The sequence below is a fragment of the Trematomus bernacchii genome, unplaced genomic scaffold (assembly GCF_902827165.1).
Source record: "Trematomus bernacchii unplaced genomic scaffold, fTreBer1.1, whole genome shotgun sequence".
NCBI lineage: Eukaryota > Metazoa > Chordata > Actinopteri > Perciformes > Nototheniidae > Trematomus > Trematomus bernacchii.
In genome coordinates, this window is record NW_022987654.1 from 1,419,417 (window position 1) to 1,446,896 (window position 27,480).

A 27,480-nucleotide genomic window follows, 5' to 3' on the forward strand; every position below is an offset into this window, starting at 1 on the left:
TTTCTGAACATGCGTCTCTCTTTTAAAATCTCGACGGCTGCTGACTTATAATATGCTACAAGCACTAATTTCAGGATGATGAAAGCTATTACAATTAGCAAGAGAAAAGAGAGCGGGGAAAAAATTGAATGCGCTCTTATGTATTTATGTGCCCTTTGACCTAGGAACATGATTTATTAAATCAATTACTAAAATATGTATAACTCTGTGTGTGTGTGTGTGTGTGTGTGTGTGTGTGTGTGTGTGTGTGTGTGTGTGTGTGTGTGTGTGTGTGTGTGTGTGTGTGTGTGTGTGTGTGTGTGTGTGTGGGTGTGGGTGTGTGTGTGTGTGTGGCCTAGCATTACTATACTTGTGGGGACCTAAATCTGTACACAGTCACGTATGGGGACAATATGGAGGTCCCCATGAGGGGAATCATTAATTTTAGGGTGAAGACTTGGTTAGGTTTAGGGTAAGGGTTAGGGTTAGGCATGTGTTGGTTATGGTTAAGGTTAGGATAAGTCTCCAGGAAATGCATGTAAGTCAATGTAATGTCCCCTGAAGTGATGTATGTATACATGGTGTGTGTGTGTGTGTGTGTGTGTGTGTGTGTGTGTGTGTGTGTGTGTGTGTGTGTGTGTGTGTGTGTGTGTGTGTGTGTGTGTGGTGTGTGTGTGTGTGTGTGGTGTGTGTGTGTGTGTGTGTGTGTGTGTGTGTGTGTGTGTGTGTGTGTGTGTGTGTGTGTGTGTGTGTGTGTGTGTGTGTGTGTGTGTGTGTGTGTGTGTGTGTGTGTGTGTGTGTGTATTCTTCTGTTGTAGGGATGGCCAATATACAGTACATTATATCCTTGTTGTAAAGGCACAATTGAACTTACAATACAGTTCCGGCTGTTGTATTATTTTGAAACACTTAAAAACACTAAATCATATTAGATTCTACAATAAATCAAATCTGCAGTTCAATCTCAGTTTTCTCCAATGTCAGCTTAGAATAACGTTTTTTTTAGTAATCTTAAATATTATTTATTTCGTTTAAGTGACACATGTTGACCAATATTGGTTTGTTTAGTTAATGACAATAGCTCATGCAGTGTTCATTTTTTCCCACTTGTGTTCTTCACATTGCCTTATTCAGCGAGGAGAACCACAACATCTCACTGAATGCGACTGAATTTAAATGACTTCACCTGGATAACACAATAGTCCATCACACTGATAATGATGATGATGGATGATAGATGTATAAAGACAGATTAAAGGACACATAACACGATATTTTTCTCAGCATGTGTGAGCGCACAAGCTGAAGGGGTGAGCTGTAATTTGTGTAATTTTGTTCTGCAATTTGCCCTTTTCTTTAATGACAATAATTATCTGAGGAAAACATCTTTGGATGTGTTGTTTCCCCTTCACTTCCTCTCCTTCTCTGTCTGATCAATGTCTTGCTAAACCAACAATGTGTTTCCCATTCTTCCTCCTCTTAATGCTCTCTCTGTGGTCCTATTGCTGCGTTATGACTTGTTCACAATGCTGTATCAGTCCTTGCAGTTTGTACTGGTCGGTCTCAGTACAAATCAAGTTAAGTTTATTAACCTTATACCTCAGAACAATCATTGTGTCCAAAGCTGTTTTCTTCTGTCTTAACTCCCCACTCAGCACAGTATGGTGTTACTCAATCAAATTGGAGCCAGGGGTATTTAGTCATTGAGAAATGTTCCGAAAGCTCTTACTCACCCCATTGATTTCTCCAGTCGACTGGCTGGTGATCCAACAATCTCCCCGAGAGTACAGAACGTCTGACCCAAAAAGTCCTGAGAGGAAGGAAGGACAGAAAGAAGCAAGGAAGTGGAAAGATAAGAAATAAAGTCAGGTTAAAAATACCACTTACTACCACTGAAACTCATGCAAATGAAAATCTGCTAGAATTTGATCCTGCCAAAGAAGCTTCCTCATTCATTCTCCTTTAGAAAAGGCTAGACATCTAGCTAATGAATCACCACAAAACTACGATAAGCGAGGTTTTTCTTTGTACAACCTTTTTGGTTAAATACAAAACAACACATATGTCATTAAGTGCAGTGGTGTCACGTCGGGAACCCATTTTATAAATATAGCTTGCATTACAAACTGCAACCTTTGATGGCTCACCGTCAACCTTAATATGAATAATCCTCTCTTTCTGTACAAAGACATGTGAAATGAAAAGTTTGTTGAAATGGAATCAATGGTAAGGATGGTTGGATGCATTGGTTCCCAACTGATCTAGCCAGAAACTTCATTGGATGTATTTTTAACCAATTCAGTTTATTTGTATCCATCCCACCTGTAGTTTGAATTCAAATCCAGAAGAATGATATGCTGTGTGGACACAGGGCTAACAATTAGAAAATAGTTTAATTACAACTGGGGCTTAGAGCTTAATGAGAGAATGAGAACTCCAGAGAGAGAGAGAGGGCCATCAGGGCATAACATTTTTTTTTTTTAAATGGAGTTTTGTGATTGCAGTTTCTTCTAATTCAGACGGATTCCTCTCACTAAAACCATATTTAGAGTATAACACCATATATAACCAAAACTACTCTATTCTCTGAGAGGGGAAGCACTGTTTAAAGGGTATAAACACTACGACACAAGGCCGACCTCAAAAGGCTATTTGTTAAGATATTAGTGCCTATAGTCAATAGGATGTGGGAGATGGTACTTGGTAAGCACCATTACAGAGGTTAATTTCAGGGTAGAATTTCCACCCATTCAAAATGGCCACACTTGTAGACAGCAATCCACCTGTTGGAAACCTCTGGTTTAATGGATTGTGAAGGACAATGGATAAATGGGAGACGATGGAGGGATTCATAGCACCGTGAACAATGACAATGATTTATAGAGCACTGTAGGGCACAGTGACATCATTTAAATCATAATCATGTGTTAAACCAGAAACAATCTCAGTAACATCCAGTATTAATATATCAAACTCCCAAAGACATACTGTGTGTTCGCTTTGTCCTTTTTAAACTAATCACAGCACGGATGTGGGACAAACCAAAGTCTCCTTAACCTTGGCATTTACAGACAGATGCACACTAAATAATTCAACATCGGGCTATAGTGTGTTTCAGTGAGGTCTGTTCTGCCCCCTGATCCGCTCACTGTTACAAGAAAGCGCCCGGAAAATCTCATCCATCTTCATCATGTTACAAAAACATGCTACAGAAGCTGCTAATAGAGGTAATGACAGAGTATTGTTTTCATATCGTGGCGGCTGTGGAGTCCTTTGAGACGGCCCTGATGGTTAAGAGCTGCACAGATGGGGGGCTTGGCTTTCTTTTTTTGGTTCTGATTAGTGACGCCATCCTTCCTCCTGATGAAAGATCTTTAATGTGAGACAGCAGCCATGCAGTGTCAGAAGTGAGAGAGACGCTGGGACCTACGTTGAGTTCTGCAGGCTTCCAGATTGGTTGGGCAGCAGCAGCAACAACAGCAATGACAATAACAACAACAATAACAACAGGGCACATCATATACAGGACAACAACACTATACCAAATACCTACTGAAGCACTCCTAGCCCTGCTCAAGATGGCGAAGTGTGAGCGTAAACACAACATGCTGTGCCAGGACTAAATCCATTAGCACACAGGCAAAATGATAGCTAGTGATGAAAAAATGCAAACCCTGGTCATCCAAATACGTCAAATAATCATCAAAACTGATTATTTTGAACTTTTGTCAATGCTTTCTGTCACTATAGTTTCCAGCCACATGGATAAGAATAACTTATCTTTTTCAGAAATAATGTAATACTGTGCTGAAATTGGAAACTAACGTTTAAAAGCATTGCATAATTCAAACTATTTCTACATGATTCTATAACAAGTAATTACACAATGCCTATCTCTGCACTCACACTTACATAACAAATACAAATACAAGACCACATAAGACTCTTTCATATATGTAACGTAGTATAATTAGCATATTTAACCAAAACTAAAGCATGGGTAACCCCTGCTTAATACATTGATTAAAGAGAAAACTAAATCTTTGTATTTGGATACTTCTATGATCAGGCAAACATAAGGGTTTGTTTTAATCCATCAAGAAGATACCATGCAGCAGGCAACACCCAATAGAAAAAACACTGCTACCGTTACACCACAGATAAAAAGAGTTTGGCCAATCTTAAATCCCATTAAACACCATATTACCATTAACCAACATTTATTTGATTAATTTTTAGAGCCATTTATTTCAATTTGACTCAAGCCTGGCCTCCATTTATCTCTGGTTCAAAGCAAAAATACTGTATTGTTGGTACTCACATGTTTGGACAGGTCTGGGCTTTTAGAGTCGACATCATACCTGAAGGGGAAAAAAATCAAAGCATCAAAAACTATTATCTCATAGAACTGTAAGGCAGACTTTTCGCTATGTAAGTACTGTAGGGGCATTTTGATTTAAAACAACCCCATGCTGATATGTACACTGGCAGCATAAATAATACTTCGACCACACTTATTGTATTTTGGTTGTTCAGATGTTTTGTTTGTGTGTTTAGTTTTAGCTTTAAGGACATCATGTGTCTGCAACCTCTAGTGAAGGGATGGGTATGATTTCAAAAAAACGAACATGAGGAAAGATGGATAACAGGATAAAAGCAAATGAGAGAAAAATGTAATTAGCTAAATTGAAAAGCAGTGTATGTAAAGTGGTAGGAGGATTCATGAGAGATAAAAAAAAGATGGGTGATCACATTAGACATCACACACTTACATTGAGAATGAGCCAAGATAAAAAGAAGATGGGATTTTAGTATCTTTTTAGATGTTACTATATGTAGGGCAGAGTAATTGCGCAAAGGGTTCAACAAGACCCTTTTTTCTCTTCCATAATGATGAGTGGTGGACCTGATCGTATTTGCATGTGAATACAAAGCTATGAAAGTGAAGGAAACGGAGCACATGTGATGTACCAAGATTAAACATCCGATGAAAGGATACATCCTGTTTGCCGGGAGATTATTCAAGCTCCACATAATACAATGTTTATGAGTTATTCTCACTATAATTGGAATAAACGATCAAAAGACAGTAGAGTGGCCCAATTGCATCTACTTTTATATCGTTGTGTGCCATAGCTGTAGAAATATAAAGGCAGGGTTGTGCGATGGGTCATTCTGTTGAAGGAGCTATGAGAAAAATGGTTTATTTGATTTCAAATGGAGAACATTTGTATCCCTAGAAAAAGCTTAACCACAGCAAGTGCTGAGGCAGCGTTTCTGTTCATTCAGTCTGTAAAGAGATGGCAGTTAACCCTTCATGCTGGCCACCATCACGCTACATATGAAAGATGAATGAATACTCTAGAAAGAGATGTAATTGCACTAGGTAATTCATGAGAGACAGAGAAACTGCTAGTTCCAAACTTTCAATTGGCTCTAATGAATATGAAAGTTGCATATATGTCAGAACACATCTGTCAGGATGTACATTTACTGGTTTTAAAAAAAACATCGCACCTCATTGTTATTGTCAAGCCTGTCAAGCTTTTATATCTCGCACAGCACGCAGGTTACAAATAACTTTGGTACATTTTTTTACATTACATTTTTGTCATTATTTTAAACAAAAGCATGCTTCTCATTTCAGGCCAAAACATGCTGATTTTAGCTAAAGTCACAACTGTGTCCAGCTAAAGGTGTGGAGATTTCTTGACTGTAAGATACAATGCGATGTTGATGAAAGAACATTATTTAGGAGTTTGAGGAACGTTTTTTACGCTAGCATGGCCTTTGACCAACTTGGATGGTTTTGATGCTTATCTTAAACAATATAATTGGACAAGCCATACAGCGATACAACATTTCTTCTTCATTTAATTAGACGCATGGTTCTCAATAAGCACGGATCAGAGGGAGAGAAAAATATATCACAGTGAAAGAAGAAAAAGGGCAGGAGAGGAGATACAATGCTGATACGACTTCAAAGGAAATCACTCACAAGTCGAAGCGAAGGTTTTGCTTCTCCTCAAAAAAGTAGTCCAAGATGTACTTTCGAACAAAGTCTGGGTTTAAGGTGTTGTCTATCACTTCTGTTCTTCCAAACTGTGAAAATAGAAAGACAGATACAGTAGAGGTGGGTGGAGAAAAATGATGAAAGGAAAAGCAAAACAACAAAACCCAATTTAATAAACAAATACATTTAGTGCTTTTTGTCGCCTTCCACTTTATTTGTTTCCCGCTTGTGATTTCTCTATGTCAGACTCTCACTTATCATGCATGCATACACAGAGGCCTGATTAATGGAGGCACTTTCACACGCCGCTGCTTTGCAGAGGAAGACAGGGATGTGTTTCCTTGATCCTCGCTCCTCTGCCACATTAATTACAGCATGATAACTCACTCATCAACCCCACAGAGAGACCGAGATAAAGCAAGAGGAGATGAAAAGGTGTAGAAAGAGACGGAGAGAATCTACTTTGAGAGAAAAGAGAGGGATGAAAAAACAAAGAAGATTTATGTGGAAAAAAAGGTAGAAGTGAAGTGGAGGGTTCCTACAGATAAAGAGGGAGGAGAGTGGGAGTGGGAAAAGAGTGGGAAGGGAGAGGGGGAGAAATGAAGAGATTAAGGCATCCTCATTAGTGGGATGTTCACTCCTGAAGTGCCAAGTGCAGGAAATGATGCCAGAGAAATGGCCTGCAAAGATACAGCAATGCCAAATGCATATACTGAACAGAAAGCCAATGAAGAGTTTCCAATATAAGAAACAATACATACATTATTCTTTGGAAGCTTCCTGGAATAACACTTTTTAATCAAGTACTCCAAATTTGAAGATTTAAGATGGTAGCAGTTGGTGAACACAAGGAGGAAGTCAACATTAGTAAGGCATTGATATGGTTCCTCAATTCTTCCTTGACTAATTCTAAGACTTTGAATGGCTTATTTTAAAAACTGTAGTGCTAACAGAGAGCATTAAAGGGGACCTATCATGCAAAATGCACTTTTGTACGTCTTTTATACATGAATATGTGTCCCCGGTGTTCCAGGACCAAGTGTCAGTAAACACAACCCTCTCTATTTTCCTCCATACCCAAATCTCTAAAAAAGGGGCTGCAACGGATCTGATAAAAACTGATCCAGATATGAACACTGTCCTGACGTCAGGACAGTGGCGCTACGGCTATTGGGCCAACTCCACCAATCAGGAGGAGACAGCCACGGCCATTGCCGTTCGAAAGCGCTGGAGACGCTGTAGTACATATGTCAGGCCTGTAGATGGTGCTGTTCTCACTGAATCTGCCCTTGCAAAAACAGAGCTAAAAAATGTCAAATTGAGCAAAATGAGGCATGGCTAAAATGCATGATCTGTTTGGTATTTTGAAAAAAATAAAGTATAAATATGCCTTATATACAGTAGGTATGGTCCTATACTATATTATTCAAATATAGCATGATAGGTCCACTTTAAGTAGCCCAAGGTACTCAGTGTGATAATCATCTAGGAATATGAACCCACTGAGCAAAATATTAACCAAAATAATGATGCCTTGAATTTGATACAGGGCGACCACCAAGTATCAAATCCACCAAAGTATGGTGCAGCTTTTGCAGATGCGAAACCTGCACTTATAAGATGAAAAAAAAGCATTAAGCTCTAAAAGCACACTCAAATGGTTAAATGCACTACAAACTATTAATAATATGCACGTTTTTGTTGCAAAATTGGCTCCTTCCTATACAAATGTCCTCATTGCAAATGATTAGTGTCTTCAGAGCGTTTGTATTAACTGAAGGACACAGTCTAAAGGGGGTGTTCAATTCTAAATGGGAATTGTTTTGTTAAGCTTAAATTCCTAAAATGAATTTATGAAGAATGTCTCTACCTATTAATGGTTAAGCAGTCCGGAAATGTTGTCTTTTTCTTTCGCCATTGTGTTTGTGGTGCAAGGCAATATAGGGGCTTTTGCAGTTATACCTTTTGTGAATTGGACTGTGAGATATGACATATCACGATTTCATTCAGGGGGGACAGCTGATATTCCATCTTTGATTACTCGTAAATAGGGATGTCCCGATCACCTTTTTTTGCTCCCGATCCGATTCCGATCATTTGATTTTGACAATCTGCCGATACCGATTTTTCCCGATCCGATCTTTATGCAATGCATTAAGAGGAAAAAAAAGGTAACAGATAACGGCTGGTCATCCAACGCGATGAATTCAGCTATCTTGGCTGTTATTTTGTTGGCCTTTTCACTGTTCTGGGGCAGTTTCTCTTTCCTTTTAAAAGTCTCTGAAAGTGTCGGTTGTTTCAGTGCCGTTACCTGAGTGGCCGCTGTGTACTCGTCGTGTTGTTGTTGGTGGTGTTTGTATTAGATTGGTCATGTTGAACGTAGCTCTGTTCTTTCCACCACGCGGAACCTCCGCCTTGCAAACATTGCATCTGGCTGTTACACTGCCTTCGCTTTCAATTTTATAATACTTCCAAACTCCTGACATTTTCTCTGTCCCGACTCCCGAGTCACCAGCTGAACATAGCCTCTTGTTAGCTTACTGCTACTATTAGACACTGCGCCCACTGTTGCCAGATTTGAGAGAAATAAGCAACCAGGTCTATGAAAACAAGCCCAAAAGAAGCAACACATACATGATGTTGTGTAATTTTAACCCAAAACTAAGGCCTCAGGATGACTTTAAGACGTGAACATGGTCATTTTTGTTTTGTAACATTAAATAAAATGTATAAAAATATTTTATAAAAAAGAAAAAAAAAAATTCCGATCCCCGATTTTTTTCTCCCGATCCCCGATCACGTGAAAATCACGTGATCGGCTCCGATCCCCGATCACGTGATCGGATCGGGACATCCCTACTCGTAAAATATAATTTCCCTACTGCACAGCATGTGTTGAGTGCACATGACATTTTGTTTTATTTTTATTTCAAGAAAAGTAACAAACAACTCTTGATTCCAGTCATCAAGACTTGGTGAGATTTGAATGAGTTGTTTATCATAATTATCTTTATCAAATTAATCTTCATGTTATTCCTTCATTCATTTTGTTAAAACTGATGAAGTGGTAATTCAATTCAGGCACTAATTGGACTCAGAGTTTAGCCATTCTGTGTCTCTAGCTTGCAGTGTGCAATAAAGATGGATATCATACGACTGCACTAAAACAACAACTGTGTTCCTGCCAAACATGGCCTGTTTTATTGGAAAGCTGCCAAACTTCCATTTAAATCAATGTCAAGGAAGTAATTTGCAAGTAAGAGTCGATGTTGTTCCATAATGTGGACAGCAGGTACTGCACATTATGGGCGGATGTGTGTGGTAACCAAGTCAAGTCAATCAATACAGCAAAAGCAACAAATACAATAGAGTGTGGGCAATTAAGTCACCAAAGTGCTCTAAAACAACACACTTCTGTATTGTTACAGTGTTGAACTCCTCTCTGAACTTTTAAGGTTCTATTTTTCTCTGTGTGAACTCACTGACTGAACATCTAAATTTAACAGAGCGAGGGAGAAAAGTAGAGAAAAGGACACTGATGTTCAATCTGTGAGCCACCCATTCTTTCTAAGAGACCCGGAGGTGTTGATGAGGCTGTGAGCGCATGTTAGTAAAGAGGCGGGTGAAAGCGAAGATGAGCTCCATAATGTGATTTTCCCTGCTGAGTGGAAGAGACAATACCGTGCTGCGGAGTTCATTAGATACTGCTGTGCTGCTGGAGCTGTCTAATGAGAATCTGGTATGAAGTCCCTGACCCGCACCCTCAACACACACACACACACACACACACGCACACGCACACGCACACACGCACGCAGAGCAGCTAACACATGTACAGTCCACATATGGCAAATTGAACTCTTCAGGCTAGCAACAACTACTGGGGACACCAGCAGCGTCTTATATTGAAATGTGAATGTCCCAAAACACAGATAAAGACAGAAGAAAATCACCTACACACACACTGTTGGTGAATGGTGTAAAATAAAGGCGCCAACAGGTCATGTCTAGTTCTTCATTATTTTTGTGGGTTTTTGTGCCAAACTTGACAAAGATTTTATTATCTTTTCCCCTAGGACACACACGAAACACCCCTGGGGATTTGTTCTGAATGAATGTCCTGTAGCTCTTTGGCCAACACGGATTTTCCTTCCCTTGAAGCATGTTAAGCAGACTGTAATATGTGTGCTGATATAATGAGCTTAGTCCTTTGTTCTGACAGAGAGATCCATGACGATAGTGTGGATTAGAGTGGACCAGAGCTGGACGATAATTCAATATGATAAGTGTATTATCTTCCAATAGAATTGTCTAATGTTTGTAATATCATGATACACAATTACCTCGTATAAGAAATATGCAAATGCCATCAACAATCTGGACTCCAGTTAAATCAATGTATTGCCTTGTAGAGACAGAGAACACCAACAGCACAGCATGTGACGTCAGAGAAACATTAGACAGTGCGAAAAGATGAAAAGGTCAGCTGTGCCACATCTTAATGAAGCTACTGTTCCCACCTTCAACCTCCTCTTGCTCTGTCTCTTCAGACGATCATTAAAAACATGACTTTTCAAAATGTCTTTTAGAGTTTTCCTTTCCCACCTGATAACATGTCCAAGTTGCTCCCATAGGAATGTCTACGAGATTGAGTGTATGTAAGTCGATTGTGATAAAAGTGTCAGCTAAATAATTAATGATGATAATAATAAAATAATCAAGTGACAAGTAGGGTCATTTTCTCATAGACACATTTTGTATTATTTTTGTAACCAGTCACCTCCTTCTGGCCATTAGAGAACCCATTATTTAAAGGGGACCTATCATGCAAAATGCACTTTTGTACGTCTTTTATACATGAATATGTGTCCCCGGTGTGTCAGGGAACTCACCAAGTGTCAGAAAACACAACCCTCTCTATTTTCCTCCATACCCAAATCTCTAAAAACGGGGCTGCAACGGATCTGATACAGACTGATCCAGATTTGAAATTGTTCTGACGTCAGAAACAGGGAGCTCCGCCTATACTGTACTCTCCACCTATCGGGGGAATGAGAGGTTGCCGTGGCATGGTAACAGCATGGTAACAGCATGGTAACATGACGTTCATGCCTCGCCCCCCTCCTTTGCAGGGGGACGTGGTCAGCTGCAGCTCATTTGCCACAGAATCAGCCCTTGCAAAAACAGGGATGGAAAAGAGCAAATAGAGCGAAATGAGGCATGGCTAAAATGCATGATCTGTTTGGTATTTTGAAAAAAAAAACTTCACAGACATGTTTTATATAGGTATGGCCCTACAATATATTATTCAAATATAGCATGATAGGTCCACTTTAAGTCATTTCTGCATTGGCTTTACTATTCAGACCCAAAGGTTTTCCGCCCTATTTCGCTTTTGGTTTAATTAATTCTTCTGAATGCCAAAGCTTTAGAGACATATACAGTATATTCAGGATAGGAAAACTAAGTGAGCTTATTTTTTTGCCATTTATCCATATTTGACAGCCAGTAGTGTAGAAGGACAGTAATGTTTATAACTTGTTTGTAGACAGGTTTGTGTGTTCATCCAGGTCTGTTTTTCTTAGCGTGCGCTTAGCATTTCACTGAGTTTGTGGGAATAATAAAATGACAGAATAATAATTGTGGGTAATCTTCTTATACATAAGAAATTCGTCAATATATGAAGTATTATACACAAAAACTGATAAATTAAATGTCAAATAGAGCTTGTTTTACCCCTTTAACAGCTTTCACTTTACACAGTTAAGCCCCTTGACAAGGAAACTTTTTCTTTCTATATATAGAATAAAATTCCCCAAGAAGAATCTTTTCTAACCTTACAGCACAGATGATCATGTGCAACCAAAATGTTGAAAACCACAGATGATTTGGTCCTGTGACCTTCATACTGCAGAAAATATCAAGTAAAGACCTCACAGAGAGCAAATCAACCCGGTATCACGGCAAGACGTGAACATGTGACGATCTACCATGCTGGGAGACGTGAATATGTCACGGTTTTGTCCCTTCAAACGTGACAGTTACACGGTATTGTTAACATGGCCCAACCAGTGGAGAAATACCCGGAAGTGCCAAGCAAATGGTCTACCGCGCCTATTGGTCGGTTTTTATTGTCAAAATGAGATGTTTTTAATTTATTTTTTAATCGTCACACTCGATTTCGCCGATTTTCTTGTTGCCCTAGCTGGTCGACACCTCTTTTAGCAGAAACAAAGGCTACATTAATGTATTAAATCGATGTTAATCCATGTGTGTGGATCATAGACTGGTGTGGATGTGGAATTAACGGACGTGACGTTGTGCGATTGCGTTGCCAGGCAACGCAATTTACAAACTCTTCAACTACAACCCTAATTATATTTAAAAACATTTTAGAAGGCCTCACGAAATACTTTAATGTAAATTAAAATGTAAATGTGAAGGGGTGTGTGTAATGCTTTATATATACAGTCTATGGTGTAATGTGGTGATTGACATTATTCACCCACGGCTCTATGGGTTGGGGGTATTGTTCCGCACGGACATTTTAGTTAACCGGACTTACTGTTGATGTGAAATCCGAAAAAACAATTAAAAATAAAATAATACTTTATTCCGAGTTTGCTTGCTTTTCTCTTTGGAGGTCATCACATAACGGCATTGTAATACACGGTTCGGCTGCATTAAATATTACATATTTGCCGTAGTTCTGTATGTATAGAGCCCTGATGAGAAGACTTCTGGACAAACAGGAAGCACTGCCGCCAAAACTAAAAACGTGACGTGGATCATAAATATATCAGCAATTAAACAACATCTTACATTTCTTTTCACACAATACGTCTCCTTGCAGTATCAATACTAATTCGGCTGACTTTTATATTTGATCCAATTGGTAGATAGGCTAACGTTTTCAGTTTTGGCGGCAGTGCTTCCTGTTTGTCCAGAAGTCTTCTCATCAGGGCTCTATACATACAGAACTACGGCAGATATGTAATATTTAATGCAGCCGAACCGTGTATTACAATGCCGTTATGTGATGACCTCCAAAGAGAAAAGCAAGCAAACTCGGAATAAAGTATTATTATTCTTTTTACATTTTCTTTCGGATTTCACATCAACAGTAAGTCCGGTTAACTAAAATGTCCGTGCGGAACAATACCCCCAACCCATAGATCCGTGGGTGAATAATGTCAATCACCACATACATTACACACATCCCTTCACATTTACATTTTAATTTACATTAAAGTATTTCGTGAGGCCTTCTAAAATGTTTTAAAATATAATTAGGGTTGTAGTTGAAGAGTTTGTAAATTGCGTTGCCTGGCAACGCAATCGCACAACGTCACGTCCGTTAATTCCATATCCACACCAGTCGGATTAACATCGATTTAATACATTAATGTAGCCTTTGTTTCTGCTAAAAGAGGTGTCGACCAGCTAGGGCAACAAGAAAATCGGCGAAATCGAGTGTGACGATTAAAAAATAAATTAAAAACATCTCATTTTGACAATAAAAACCGACCAATAGGCGCGGTAGACCATTTGCTTGGCACTTCCGGGTATTTCTCCACTGGTTGGGCCATGTTAACAATACCGTGTAACTGTCACGTTTGAAGGGACGAAACCGTGACATATTCACGTCTCCCAGCATGGTAGATCGTCACATGTTCACGTCTTGCCGTGATACCGGGTTGGAGCAAATAGTGCATTTACACGACACACAACAAAAACTGATCGAGGTGTAAATCATTATCAAATGTGACCCAAGCCTGAAGGGTACGCTGGAGGGTCCTGTCAGAAAATGTTATTAAGCAGTCACGGATGAGTCACCTGTTGGGCTTTGATTGTTCAGTCTGAGTTTTGGGAGTGTTCTCATAACCTGGAGCCACAACACACAGCACCATCATTATGGCTGTCATAGTTTATCTCCAGGATGAAATCAGTGCTTCAAACATCAAGAAAAATATATAATGAGAAAGTACACTAAAGTGAAATTCTCATTATATGAATTATTTCTTGTTGATTGGATTAACATATTGTCTTATACTTGGTAGTTGTCTGCCAAAAAACAAAGTCTATTTCGTAAGAAGTGCGAACGAGAGTTTACTGATGTAAAGATCTTTACATATGTGTACGCCCATGTATATATATACACATATGCTAACACATTTTCACACATTCACAACATCATCCTTCTCAGTCCCTCAGCTATATTTCAGCAAAACCCACACAGCCATCTGCTTCGACTGGTAAACACACAAGCAGGAGATGAGGGTCATCTGACTGTATAAATACATATGAATCCCAGTGCACGATGATCCATTAAACATCCACAGCAGACCAGGGCTGTATAAATAATAGCTCTAACAATTACAGAAGATGCATTGACAATTTGCATTGGGTGAATACAGATGTCAAATATGAGGGCCGACATCCAATACAACCTCTCTGTTACGGGAATGCATAAGCATGCACAGAATTATATTTTGACTTTAACACACTCACAAGAGACATTTGCAGGGATACACAGAAAAAAAACAGCAGTTTGAAAAAAAAACAATTGTTCAGAATTGCCATTATTTATTGATGCATGAAGGGTCATAGGCGCAAGCAAAACCAAATAACACAAACAAAGCAAAAAATCCCTCTCTGGATATTTATCATGATCTTTTTCATTCTCTACGTGTGAAATTGTTATCCCAGTTAACAAAAACCAGCAAGTACTTTCTGACCAGAACAATCGCTGCTCAGTGGCAGCATTTCACACTTTGTGACACTAAATCTACGTAGTCTATCTATGTAGTGTCGCCACTCTCATTTATCAGAAATGTCACACCTTAACTTTCTCATCGTACAAGTGGAAAAGGACTAAAAGAATCATACCGTCTCACAATGCTTTCAGACCTCCCAACAGAAATCCTTAAAATATATAGATACATATTTTAAAAGGCTATGTTATTTACTTAAACAGCTGGCCACTGTGGTTTATGGAAAACAATACGCAAAGCAAAATAAACTTTACAGTTTTCAACCCCCTAATCATAATGAACAAATGGATTGACAAAATCATGAAAAATTATAAATATTAAATATAGAAAACCTGTGAGATATGACCAAGAATTACATCTCTGGGATCTGCAGGGACTTTATTTGGATGAGAATTAATAGACTCAAGACAAAAATGTGACTCTACTGTACGTATCAATGAATTGTAGGTTTGGTCTTTATCGAGATTTGTGGACAAAACAAATGTTTAACAATTTAGTGAATAGTGAGTAAATGAAGGTAATATTAAGAAATAGAGAGGGAAAAGAGCAAAGTGTTAATGTTTGGGTAAAGCCATCCCAGCATGTGTTTGGATCTCACAGCGTCAACATATTGATCATTACACTGTGAGGCTTCTTTGTTGGCTGAAGCCTCCAATTAGAGAATATTTCCCTGGTATCTTTGGACAACTGATGGCTGAACACCTTTTAATGAAGTGTTAAGCCCGACTGCTCCATGCTCTCAGTCAAAGGAAAAAACTAAAGAATTGAAATGTCTTTACACGACACACAATCATAATAAACACACAGTGAGCACAGCGGGAACTTAATTGGACATAAGCAATTTCATTCTATTAGTGTGTGTTTGCGCATGCGTGTGTGTTTGGTTGTGTACACTCACCTCTCTCCACTGTTTGGTTTCAACACCTTGCGTATAGAGCACGCATACTGTAAAAAGGAACCAGAGAGAGGCAGAAAGAAATGCAATATTGTGAATAAAAGGAGGGGCAAAGAGAAAGAAAAGGGGAGAGGGACAATCAGAGAAATGCAGTCAGATTCCAAATTGGAAATCTATGTGAGGGTTTTAGCTCCACTACAGTGAACAAACAACACAACAAAGATTTCCCAAATCACAGGGCAATATATCCCAAAAATAACAGAGTGAGAAAAAGGGAAAAACAAAATTGGAGAAGGACAGAAGGCTGTACTTTTACAGATGAAAGTACCTGGACAGAAGAGCACAGACATTCAAACAGAGTGTATATTGTACTTACATGGATCCGACTTGGAGAATGTGTCTTTATCCAGCAGACTTCTGAAAAATGGAGGACAGAAACAGAAACAGTAGTTACTGGTTGACAAAGTACATCTTGTTTGTGCTGACATGTTGCTGTAAAGGAGGTCTGAGGTGATCAACTAAGGACCACTTTATTGTGGAATTGCACTTTACCCATGTGCATTTTGTCATAGTCATAGTGCACTTAGTACCATCGGCCGTTTCCCTTTCAGAGATTTTAAGCCTCCACAAGGCTACCTATAAAACCTTGCAAATAGCTCAAGGTAATAGACAAAAACACAGTAGTATGTCTCAGTGTAACCCAATTTAAAATTAAACCCAAGAGGGAGACAAATGATGGCCCACCACATAAATCTTTGAAAGTGAGGTTCTTTCTTCAGCCTCGGATCATTTGTTCACGTTACGAGTTTATTTTGGCTTCTCAAGTATATAATAATAAGTCACCCTAGAACAACAAGGTAGTATAGTACTTTAAGGAATGTTCACACTCGTAATAGTACCTCTATTTTAAAGATAGTGCACAGATGGGTGTGTTCAATCATTCTGGCTTATTAGACTCATGCTGAGTTCGAAGTTTGGTGGTGTGTTGTTGGGTAGGATATCACAAATCCTTTAGATTAAAAGTAAAAAGCTGTTTGTTCATCTATAGAAATACTGCCTGTGCTGCAGCACCTATTTACACCCTCTGTCTGAAACAAGAGTCCAGTCTGCTCTGATTGGTTAGCTGGCTGGCTCTGTTGTGATTGGTCAACCGCTTCGATGTCCTGTGTGTGGGAGAAAAACTTCCTCTGGAGGGAACTCAGGGATTTCCGCAATTGCACACCATTTACATGCACACAAACATACCACACTACAGGAAAGAGAAACCCCAAAAATGATATAATAGGGCCTCTTTAAAATATCTTAACTGTCTGTTTGGTTAGGATTGTTAATCCAGCAAAGTGTGTGTGTAACGGGATAGTCAGAACTACCCTGCGTTTAGGTTCACAAACCATATTATGCTGTAAAGTAAAAAGCCAAACTTAACTACAGTACTATGATATGTATCCTTAAGTTATGGAAAACTTTCAGAGCAAGTTTAAATCAATATACCCATTTGGTTTAATCTGTACTGTAAGTCTCTTGTGCCACTTTAATGTAGTTTGACAGAGATAAGAGCATAGATCAAGTTCGTATGTCTACGATATTAGAGAGCACTCAAACTTTAAACCACAGTCATAAAGTGCCTGTGTTGCATGTACAATTGGGTTTGCAATGGGCAAAAACATACTTACTTATTTATAGATTCACTGACTGCAAAATCATCTGGCTAGCACAGCACAGATAATTGTTGGGTTTGGTAACACGTACAATAGCTGCCTGATTACTAACATTTCTGCTTTTAAATTGAAATCGTATTTCTTTCTCAGCTCTCCAAACTCACACCACACATCATTATTCTGTGAAAGCATTCAGTGTGTGACCACAACTCATCATGTTAATGTCAAAATAATATGAATCCTCTGAACCCGAAGCTGGATTATTGCCGGCTGCATTGATTCACAGCAAAGGTTGGAGACAGAAAATTATAGGCTTGTGCAATGCGAGGAGAAAGAGCAAAAAGGTCATTTTCGAGAGTCTCTTTCAAACTGTGTGCTTCTCCGCCCATCCGTCACACTGCAGCATCCATTCTCCGTCACCTTATCTGTGAAGTGCTTTTTTCCCAAGTTACTTTCTCTAAATGCTTTTATGCACAATATGAAAAAAGGGTGAATGGACGAGACAAAAAGACTGGCTTAACCGTGTTATCCACATGTCTTTTTATAGTATATGATAAGGTCATATGGTTAGATGAAAATCATCTATAAAGTATTTTGATGGGTGCTTTTTATATCAAACTATTTAACATATGATTTACTGAAGTTGTGTTTGAAAATGTGCACATGAATCTGTATTCTGAATTAAATGACTGTGGGCTACCTAGAGATGCTATGTTTTTCTCACAAGTCAATCAGACTGGGCTTTTTCGGAGGGGGGCTCAAAGAGACAGTAGGGAGTTTCAGACAGAGGGTCAACACAGGTGCACTCATACATACAGAATAAGAAAATAATATATTTTTTGAACATCAAAGCATGTAAACCTGTTCTTCTAGAAACCCAAAATATACGTTTGAACCTGAAATAAGCATGATATGTCTTCTTTAACTTATATATTTTCTTATTGCCTTTAGATCTTCTGATATTTTATGTCGAAACAAAGAAAGCCTTCATTATATCGCTTTTCCTTACCTGCCATAGAGACATCAGAGACTTGTGGGCTCAGAGGTTTACAGTAGAGAAGTCTTTTATCTTAGAAAACTCTTCACATGTATTCACTATGTACTCCTGACATCGAGATTGTTAGATGTCTTGACTTTTAAATTATGTAAGTCCAAGTAAATACCAGATTTGTCACTTGAAGGTGTTCTTTGGATTCAAGGTTGATAGACAGACTTAAAGTGCCTGAACACAATAAAGGTTTAAAAGATGTTGTACATTTCAGTCGGAGCCTTCATCAATACAGTATGTGGAATGAAATACATATGAAAAGGCACGGTTGTATTTATGAATGACAAGTGTAACACTTAAAATAAACAAATATTTATTTAGCTAGCAAATCAATCCATTTTAAGTCTTATCTATTCTAACTGACAATGCTATTAATACGGAGGCGTGTGGCGCAGTGGATAGAGCCTTGGTATGTCGTTGTGTCCCTGGGCAAGACACTTCACCCCAAATTGCTCCTGTGGGGATTGCCCACAGTATTGAGTATGTAAGTCGCTTTGGATAAAAGCATCTAACAAGTGACATGTAATGTACTGTAATGTAAAAATGAAGTATGTTCATACCAAAGCACGAGCAAATTAATTGCATGTATTACAGGAGTGCATGTAATCCCAACCTGGTACCCAATATTCAATTGTTCACCCAATGACTTTATACGAATACTGTAAATGTACCACCCCTCTCTTTCTTGGTCTCTTCCTGAGCTTTATTCTCTACAAAGTCTTCCTAACTTAATCTATCAACCTCTGCTGTGTTTCGAGTGTCTGTGTTATACCTCTGTCAAGTTTCCTTGACCTTTTCATTATGCCTGCCAGAGGCTACTGTGTACCCTCCACGATTACCTTCTCTGTGTTCCTCTCGCTCGCTCAGTCACTACAGTGACATGAGAGCCCTCACTTCAGATGCCAAAGCCCGCTGGCATCTTTTGATTCTTGTTGCTGTTTCTTTCTCATTTCATTTTCCTTTGCAATCTTTCTGTAATAAATCTTCAGCTGTGTTCTTTCATCAACCTCAGCGTATTTTGATCTTTCCTCTGCTTCCATTTATTTCTTCCTCCCTCGCTTTTGAAGCTCTTGAGCGAGTTTTATTTTTGCAATAACTGGGGAAAGAAGAAAACATTTAATCCTGATATCTCATGTTTCATCTCTCATTTAAAGTTACAAAGTGAGTACTGACTGATATTCTGTGATTTCAATTTAAAGGAACACAGTTCAAGGTTCTGGGCAAAAGAGCCTTGTATTACAATTTGATCTAAATTAAGATGAAAAACTGATTTTGCGATACTGAAAGAAGATAGCTAATTTCAAAAGTATTTTCATCCCTGTCAAAAACAATTCTCAGCTACAAATCCAGTCGGAAGAAATAGGTTTTGTTTATCACGCTTGCACATCCCTCAAACATCGTGGTGCAGCAATCCCTTTTTATTTCTGCTCTATTGTTATAGTTTAAGTGTGAAACCTCAATTAAATACACCAATAATCATTACAAGTATTGTAGACTGTCGTGGCGTACCATGATTACTTAAACTATGAGACAGTGAATGAGTGCTGATGCGGGCGTCACAATTACCCACTAAGAACTAATTACATTTGATCCAAATTCTTTATTAAATCCTCCAAATCAATTCAACTATATTCTTAGCAGATGTATGATGAAGCAAATTAGATACTTCATCTTAAAACAGTGTAGAGTGGAAGATAGGTTGCTGTTTTTCTTGCTTACCAAAATGATACATTCCTCCTAATTATAAAGACAGTGTGGGAGTCTATACCTGACCTTTTATCTATTCTATTTTTACTTTACGTACTGTGAGCTCTGAGTGCATCGGATTAGTTTCTTATTGCTTGTCATCACAAATCAGAAGAAGACAAAGGCAGTGGACGTTGACACCAAGTGTTACATTTTCTTGTGTCTATAGAATAATCATGTTATATCAACTGAAAAACTTTAAGTTAATTAAAGATATTACTTGGAGCGGCTCCTGATAAGATGCTAAAATTAGAGACTTGAGTCCTGCTTGGTATAATTTGAGGTTTTCCTTACATAATTTGACAGAGACCTACTGTAGTTATGACATTATACATACGTACAAGTATATGGTCACAGAAAGCCATTAGTTCTAGCGTTACTAATTATTGTATTCATATTTTGATGCAGGACTTAGAGGGAAAATGTATCATCTCTTATATTTCAAATATAGTGACATAGTTTCAATCATTTTATTATACTATAATACTATTGTACTAGGACTATTCTCTTAGTAAAAGAAGAATATTATCAGTGAAATATTTGTTGTACTTAAAGGTGGGGTAGGTCATTTTGGAGAAACCAGCTCGAGTGCGCTAGAATTTGAAAATACACAGCCGGAAAAGATCTGCCACTTCCTTACAGAGCCCCTCCTCCAACACACACAAACGCGCACATGACCAATGAGGGCACGAGATAAGTCTGTGCACCAGTTATTTTAGCCGGGCCGGCTAAAACGATTGGTTGTGCTTTTTACAGTACTACGGCTTCCACAGATGACATTTTTGTATGTATTTTTTGTCAAAGCACTTAAGATATTCATTGCTATCGGGATGTTAAGATCATTCCATGGAATATAACAAAAAGTGTATCTCGAGCCGGTTTCTCAAACTTACCTACCCCACCTTTAACATCAGAAACTCAAGCTTCAAGTGTATTGTTATGGAAGTCTTGACACTGATTTACAGCACGTTGCACTGGTTAGTAGAACAGCATTAATCACTGTGGGCACTTAACATTTGCATTTGTCTGGAACTGTGTGAGTGCTGTATTTGTGCATGCATAAACATCATCATCCAATCATGCAAACATCCAAACAGTTATTGTAGCATTCATTCCCTCCCTTTCAACCTCTCTTTCCTAATTTATTTCATGTTTTCCCTGCACAATGGTCCAAAATGAATCAGGCCATATGTCATCCACCACTGCCTCCTCTCTGCTTTGTCATTTCCACCTCCTGTTGATTGGCTGGCTTTGTATTATTTCTTTATTGTTGTCACCAATATCTGTTTTGTTAAACGTAGCCTCACATTGCTTTATTCCCTGTAACACTACTCTTTATTTTCCACCATTCGCTCAGTAGAGGCATTTATTTTTTAGATGTGATCCGGTTTTGATTCAAGTTGGCAATTATGTGCCGGAGAGGGTTCAACACCCCCAAAACTGCTGATGGTGTGAATGTATGAGAAAATGTGTTTTATCATCTTTAAAATATTCATTATTGAATCAAATGTTTTCACTCATGATTGAAACTGTGTAGTATTGATGTGATAAAAGAGGTTTTGGAAACAACGTTGCTCTCATGCTGCAGCTAAGGCAACGTCAATGTATTCTAGTGGTTCAGACCCTCTTGTTATCCTACGAAAACATTTCAGGTCCACAGTAACTTTATTTCAGGGCCAATATCTTTTTGATCTCATAATAACAAGATATATTGTATAGTCGGTGCGTGAAGATGGCCAGGGTAAGCCAGATATATGGAGTATTTCTGGAAAGCTAAGAGGGTCTGACACTCTGTAAACAATGTTGCCCTTTGGTTATCAATTGTTGAGGTGTTGAATACCTACAATGGTTTAGTCCTCTGGGAGGGGTCATTTATTCAGGAAGATCATTGGTAAGGAAGGTTGATCCATACTTTGAACCCAATAACCTTGACATGATATTCTTGTGGAGCATGATAGATGAGCCGCTTATGTAACAATGATATGTGCCTGGAGGTAATAGATGTGCCTTAAATTCAGTTATTCAGACCCCTGATCCCATCCTATTGGTAAATATTGTCTTATATTGTGTAGTTTAAGTTTTGTCCACCGTTTTCTGTGTTCATTTGGTGCATTTTATTGAATCATTGACATATGGTATTATGTTTTATTACATGGTTTAGTTGAATACTCGATTCTGATTGGTCAATTCAAAACATGTGACACGTTGTTAATCCAGAACAGACAGACCGCTGTCAAGGACTTATTGACCGTTGTTAAGGACGCTCACATCTGCCCAAAGAACACCCGACAGGCAGGCTACGTGTCGGTCTCCTGATCTGCCTGTCGGGTGTTCTTTTCCTCGCTGCACATTATCCCTTACATATTTCATACATGAAAAATAATGTCATTATAATGTCTACATCACAGAGTGTTTGATGTTCTTAAAAACAAATATCAAAATGAGAGCCAATCAAAAAACACTTTATAATTACATCTCATTGTAATTACAAAACGTTCACATAAGTGAAATGTTCAACGGAATATTTACTTATTTACTATGAAGAGGACATTTTCTGCTGCAGATGCATAATTAAAAGCATTGTGTGGCATTAAATTATTAAAAGCTTCTACTTTCTGATGTGTACACCTTAATGACCTCAGACTAAACCAATTTTAATGCCACTTAATTGCAAGTGCATGGCAATGAAAATATAAAGACACATACATTTGTATTCTCTATTAGTATCACACATGTGTTCAAATTTAATAGAGGACTTGATGTACCGATGCAATCAGTGCAGTGGAAATTAACATTATAATTAATATACAGCTGTTAGTATAGGTAACGTCGACTACTGTAATGGTGTCTTACTAAAACATCTATTAGAAAGCAGATAATTCAGAAAGATGATGCCTGAAGCTTCACTAAACACAAAGAAAGTGGATCACATCACTCCAGATCTGAGGTCTTTACACTGGCTTCCTGTCTGTCAAATAATTGATTTCAAAATACTGCTGCTGGTTTATAAATCATTGAATGGTTTAGGGCCAAAATACATTTCTGCTCTCCTGCTTCATTATGAACCATCCAGATCTCTCAGGTCTTCAGGGACGGGTCTGCTTTCTGTCCCAGAGTCAGAACTAAACATGGAGAAGCAGCGTTCAGTTATTATGCTCCAAATATCTGGAACACACTCCCAGAAACCTGCAGGTCCGCTGCAACTCTGACTACTTTTAAATCCAGGCTGAAGACTTTTCTTTCTGTCGCTGCTTTTACTGTATGTGAACTATTCATTTTTTTATTTTATATATTAGCATGTTTTATGTTTTACTTTAATTCTCTTTGCTTTTTAATGAGTGTTTTTAAATGCCATATTATAATGTGTTTCTGCTTCACTATTTCTTAATGCTTTTAATATTTTTCCTGTTTATAAAGCACTTTGAGTTGCGTTTCGTTGAAAGGTGCTACTGTCTATAAATAAACGTGCCTTGCCTTGCTTTCAACCCCCTCAATGTTTTCTTGTGCAGGCAACATCCCTGGCGTATAATTCCTACTTGGCCATTATTTTAATGTTGGCTTTTATATGAGATACAAAAAATTAACAAGCCAATATAATGGCATCCAAGGTGTTGGGAGTGAATGATGAAACACAACTGAATTATTTATAGCTCTACAACCATCTATGTACAGTACAGCCTTGCATAAACTCAGAGATGTGTGATATTCAACCAGGAAGTGGGACAGAAGCACGGCAAAAGGCTGCATTATCCGAAGCTTCAAACGCCAGCACCCGGCTCAACCTATTCAAATCTAGGTCTCCTGAAACAAAAGCTCATCAAAGCGATTATTTTATTACCCTGAGTCGAGTGAATCCCCCAGCATATGCCTTCCCACACACCAGCCCCAAGTCAACAATAGTCCCGCCCTGAATTATGAAGTTAACCCAAAACTTCATCTAATGAGGTTCCCATCTACAACAATATGAAGCCACACCAGACTTGGTTTTAAAGAGTTTATGTCTTCAGGGTTGCAGACTGGTAATTACTGTAAATATACAGTCCTCTTTTAATAATAGTGAAATCCCCTGATCCTTACTACAAAGCTTTAAAGACACATAGATCAGAAAATGTTTGATCAATCCGAAAAGATCGCTCCGACGTGTCACCACGATGATGAAAACCGATTTAGCCTTAAATATGAATACGATTAAACTCTCACATAGGGCTTCAAAAAAAACGATACATTTTATATGACATACATACTTGTCAACAAACTTGCATTAGGTCTTACATAATCCATTTCAAAGGGAATGGAAATACCGAGGGGGTTTCAAACTAACTTCCTGAAACACAACTTCCCTTATGTAAATGAGGTTATGAAAAGATTTGAGAAATGTGGAGGCAGCGGGGGCAGGGTGTGCGTATGTATGTCTCTGTGCACAAGGGAATTTTGAAATCAAGAGAGCAGGAGTGTAAAAGAAAATCAAATGAAAGAACAAGAAAAGAAAAGGAGGAATGTGTGTCAGAGAATGTGTGAGAGGGACTTGGAACGAGTGAGGGAGAAAAATTAAGTCCTCGGAGATTATATCAGAAATAGACTGAGTACAAGGGAGTTCCTCTTGCACCGGGAGAAGAAACAAGTTCCTGTTAGACAGACTTTATTTACAGAGATCTGACACAAACCACAGTAATTAGACGGCCCTTTTCCTCTAACCTGCGGGAGGGAGGGCCCCTCCTCAGCTCTCCTAGCTGTGGGCTGAGAAAAGGAGCGATAAATAACTAGGGATCAGTGGTTTTTGAAGAGGCGTTTCAAGACATGGCAATTGAGCTGAGGAGATTCTTGACTTGGAATAGAGCACAAGTCAGCATAAACAGGCTGCCACAGGCTAATAAGAAAAAGCTTCACTGAGGACTCCTCACTGACACTGCTCACTTGTAAAATGAGTCCGGATGCATGATTTTAAGTTCAGAATAATTGGGAAAAGCTCTTTTAAAATGATGTTTACTAGTACATCTTTATACAAGGAAATGAGCAGCAATTCATAAATAGGTCTCTCATACGACGTGAGTCCAAACTATAGTCCTGGCAGTGCTTTGATGTTGAATCGATCGCAGTCCAGATGCATTCATTTACACTGTATTGCTTCTGTTATGCATGGTTAGTTTAACTGCTATGGCTGGTGTAGAGTTTAAACCAGGTCTGAATGCGTGTCTTACGGAAGCTTATATCCGAGATATCCTTGCACTGCACTTAGATAATGTTTCCAACACAGTATTCTCTGGAAATGTATATCCAAGGACAGATTGTGTGTTGTGTCTCGTCAAATGTGTTAGTTATGTTTATGTATTTTGTCTGTCATTTCCTGTTCTATTTTGTATTTACCTCTTGTCTTTCATTTCAGGCCCTGTTTCTTCCTCCCCTTGTGTGGTTTTCCCGCCATCATCAGTGTCTGCCCCGCCCCTGATTGTTTCCACCTGTTCCCACTCACCTCATGTTTAAATAGTCCTGTCTCTCCCCTGTCCTGTGTCAGTTCGTCTTGTTTGTTTCCCCGATTGGTCGTGCCAAGCCTCAGCTCAGAAAGGATTGCTTTCTCTCATGCCAGGTTTTGTTCTTTTGTTTATTTTGTTGGCTTAAGCTTTTATGAAGTCCTCTTTTTGGTACGTTAGTTTTTTTTCCTCCTTGTGAGCGCTTTTTGTTATTTCCACCACCCACTCTGTTAAGAGGGATTACCTGAACTGTAAAATAAATATAAATGTTTTTATATTCAAGATTTTGTCTCTGGGTCGTGCATTTGGGTTCATCAGTTTGTGTCGAGGTCCTGACATTGTGCATGCATACAATGAAGGTGAAAGGTTCCCATTGAGGGTGTGTTTTCCTGGTGCAGAAAAGTCAACTGGTGGGTGTAGAATGAATCTATACTGTATTCATACGGCACTCAGCTTGACCTATTGCTTGCACTCAATGCAGCACAACTCAAGACTGGGGGTTGCTGTGTCCTTATTTTCTGAAGAGGAAGAGGACACAGAACTAGGTATTTATCACTTACAGAACTTAACATTTAATGTAATGGAGACAGGTGTTGCACAAGAAAAAGAAAGCTATTTTACCGGCATACACGTAGCATAGCGGAGATATGGAAGAAGATAGATTTCCCTCTGGAGTTTGTGGATACCAAAAGAAGGAGAGAGGATACTGGACTTGTGAAACAACATATGCATGATGATGTAGCTATTTAACTGCTGGATGTGTAAAAGAGCATGTGTTTGCTGATAAGTTTAGCTTATTCAACTTGAAACATAATGATATGTCAATGTATTTACACATAACCATAAAAACACATGAACCTCCACCAGTAATCACAATATTATGTCTGAAATCCTATCCTGTTTTTGACACTATTTATTTTGACTATTTACGTTTCTGGTACACACAAAGGATTCAAAGGAAATTATGCAAGAGATAGCCACAAACTTCTATACTCCATTATTCTTTAAAGATGTTTTATGTTGAACAGATCCCAAGGTTATATAACCCTTTCAAATTAATTGTGTAAAGAAATAGCATGACAGTGAAACTAAAAACGAAAAATGAAATCTGTTTTTATCCACTACAACCCTGAGGTTTTGTTAATATGAGCTTTTCATGCAGAAATGACAATTCGTCACTAAGCAAAGTGTGGGAGTCTATACCTGACCTTTTATCTATTCTCAAGGCCATTTAAACTAGGAAGGGTGTAAGAAGAAGACTACTTACAGTACACTCCCGTAAAAGCTTTGCCAGAAACTAAATGAAGAAGACGGTTGGATGGTAGCAGTGGATGACGGAGGAAGGGACAAATTAATGAGGAATTAGGAGGGAAAACATGGTAAATAAAACGAGATGTAAGCTTAGAGAGTGGAAGTCATAGTGGAAGATGTAAAAAGAGGTAGCAGACAGAGGGGAAGGGAGAAACGAGACAATAGGAAGCAATAGAGGAAAGTGTGGAGGTGGTAGAAGGACGGTAATCTGTTTATAGGAGTGGGAGAGGAGCGTTGGGGAAAGCATTATGCAGCACCGCATTATTAAAGCTTCACTGGCCCTTCATCACTGTCTCTCATCTTATCGCTGCGTGGTCATTTGTACTTTTATTTTCTTGGCTGCCTTATTATTTTGCTGAAAACAAAAATTCATAATTATCAGTGACATAAAGTTTATAATAATTGGGAAAAGCTCATATGCTCAAATGAGGTTTTCTAGTACATCTTTCTACGAGGACATGAGCAGCAGCTATTCATAAATAAGCCCCTCTACATGGCCTCAATCATGTGAGTCCAAACTATAGTACTGGCATTGCTTTAATGTTGGATCGATGGTAGAACCAAGCAGGATCGTTTTTCCCACTAGCT

General features: G+C 38.6%; 1 protein-coding gene across 1 annotated transcript in view; it reads right to left on the reverse strand.

Annotated features, from left to right (window-relative positions):
- Positions 1–27,480, reverse strand: part of cpne5b (copine Vb) — a 109,692-nt gene that overhangs the window by 67,159 nt on the left and 15,053 nt on the right. The window contains exons 2-6 of the mRNA XM_034134881.1: positions 16,038–16,078; positions 15,665–15,711; positions 5,978–6,081; positions 4,301–4,340; positions 1,713–1,789 (exon numbers count right to left, since the gene is read on the reverse strand). Coding sequence (XP_033990772.1) covers positions 1,713–1,789; positions 4,301–4,340; positions 5,978–6,081; positions 15,665–15,711; positions 16,038–16,078 — 309 coding nt within the window. The remainder of the gene's footprint in view (positions 1–1,712; positions 1,790–4,300; positions 4,341–5,977; positions 6,082–15,664; positions 15,712–16,037; positions 16,079–27,480) is intronic.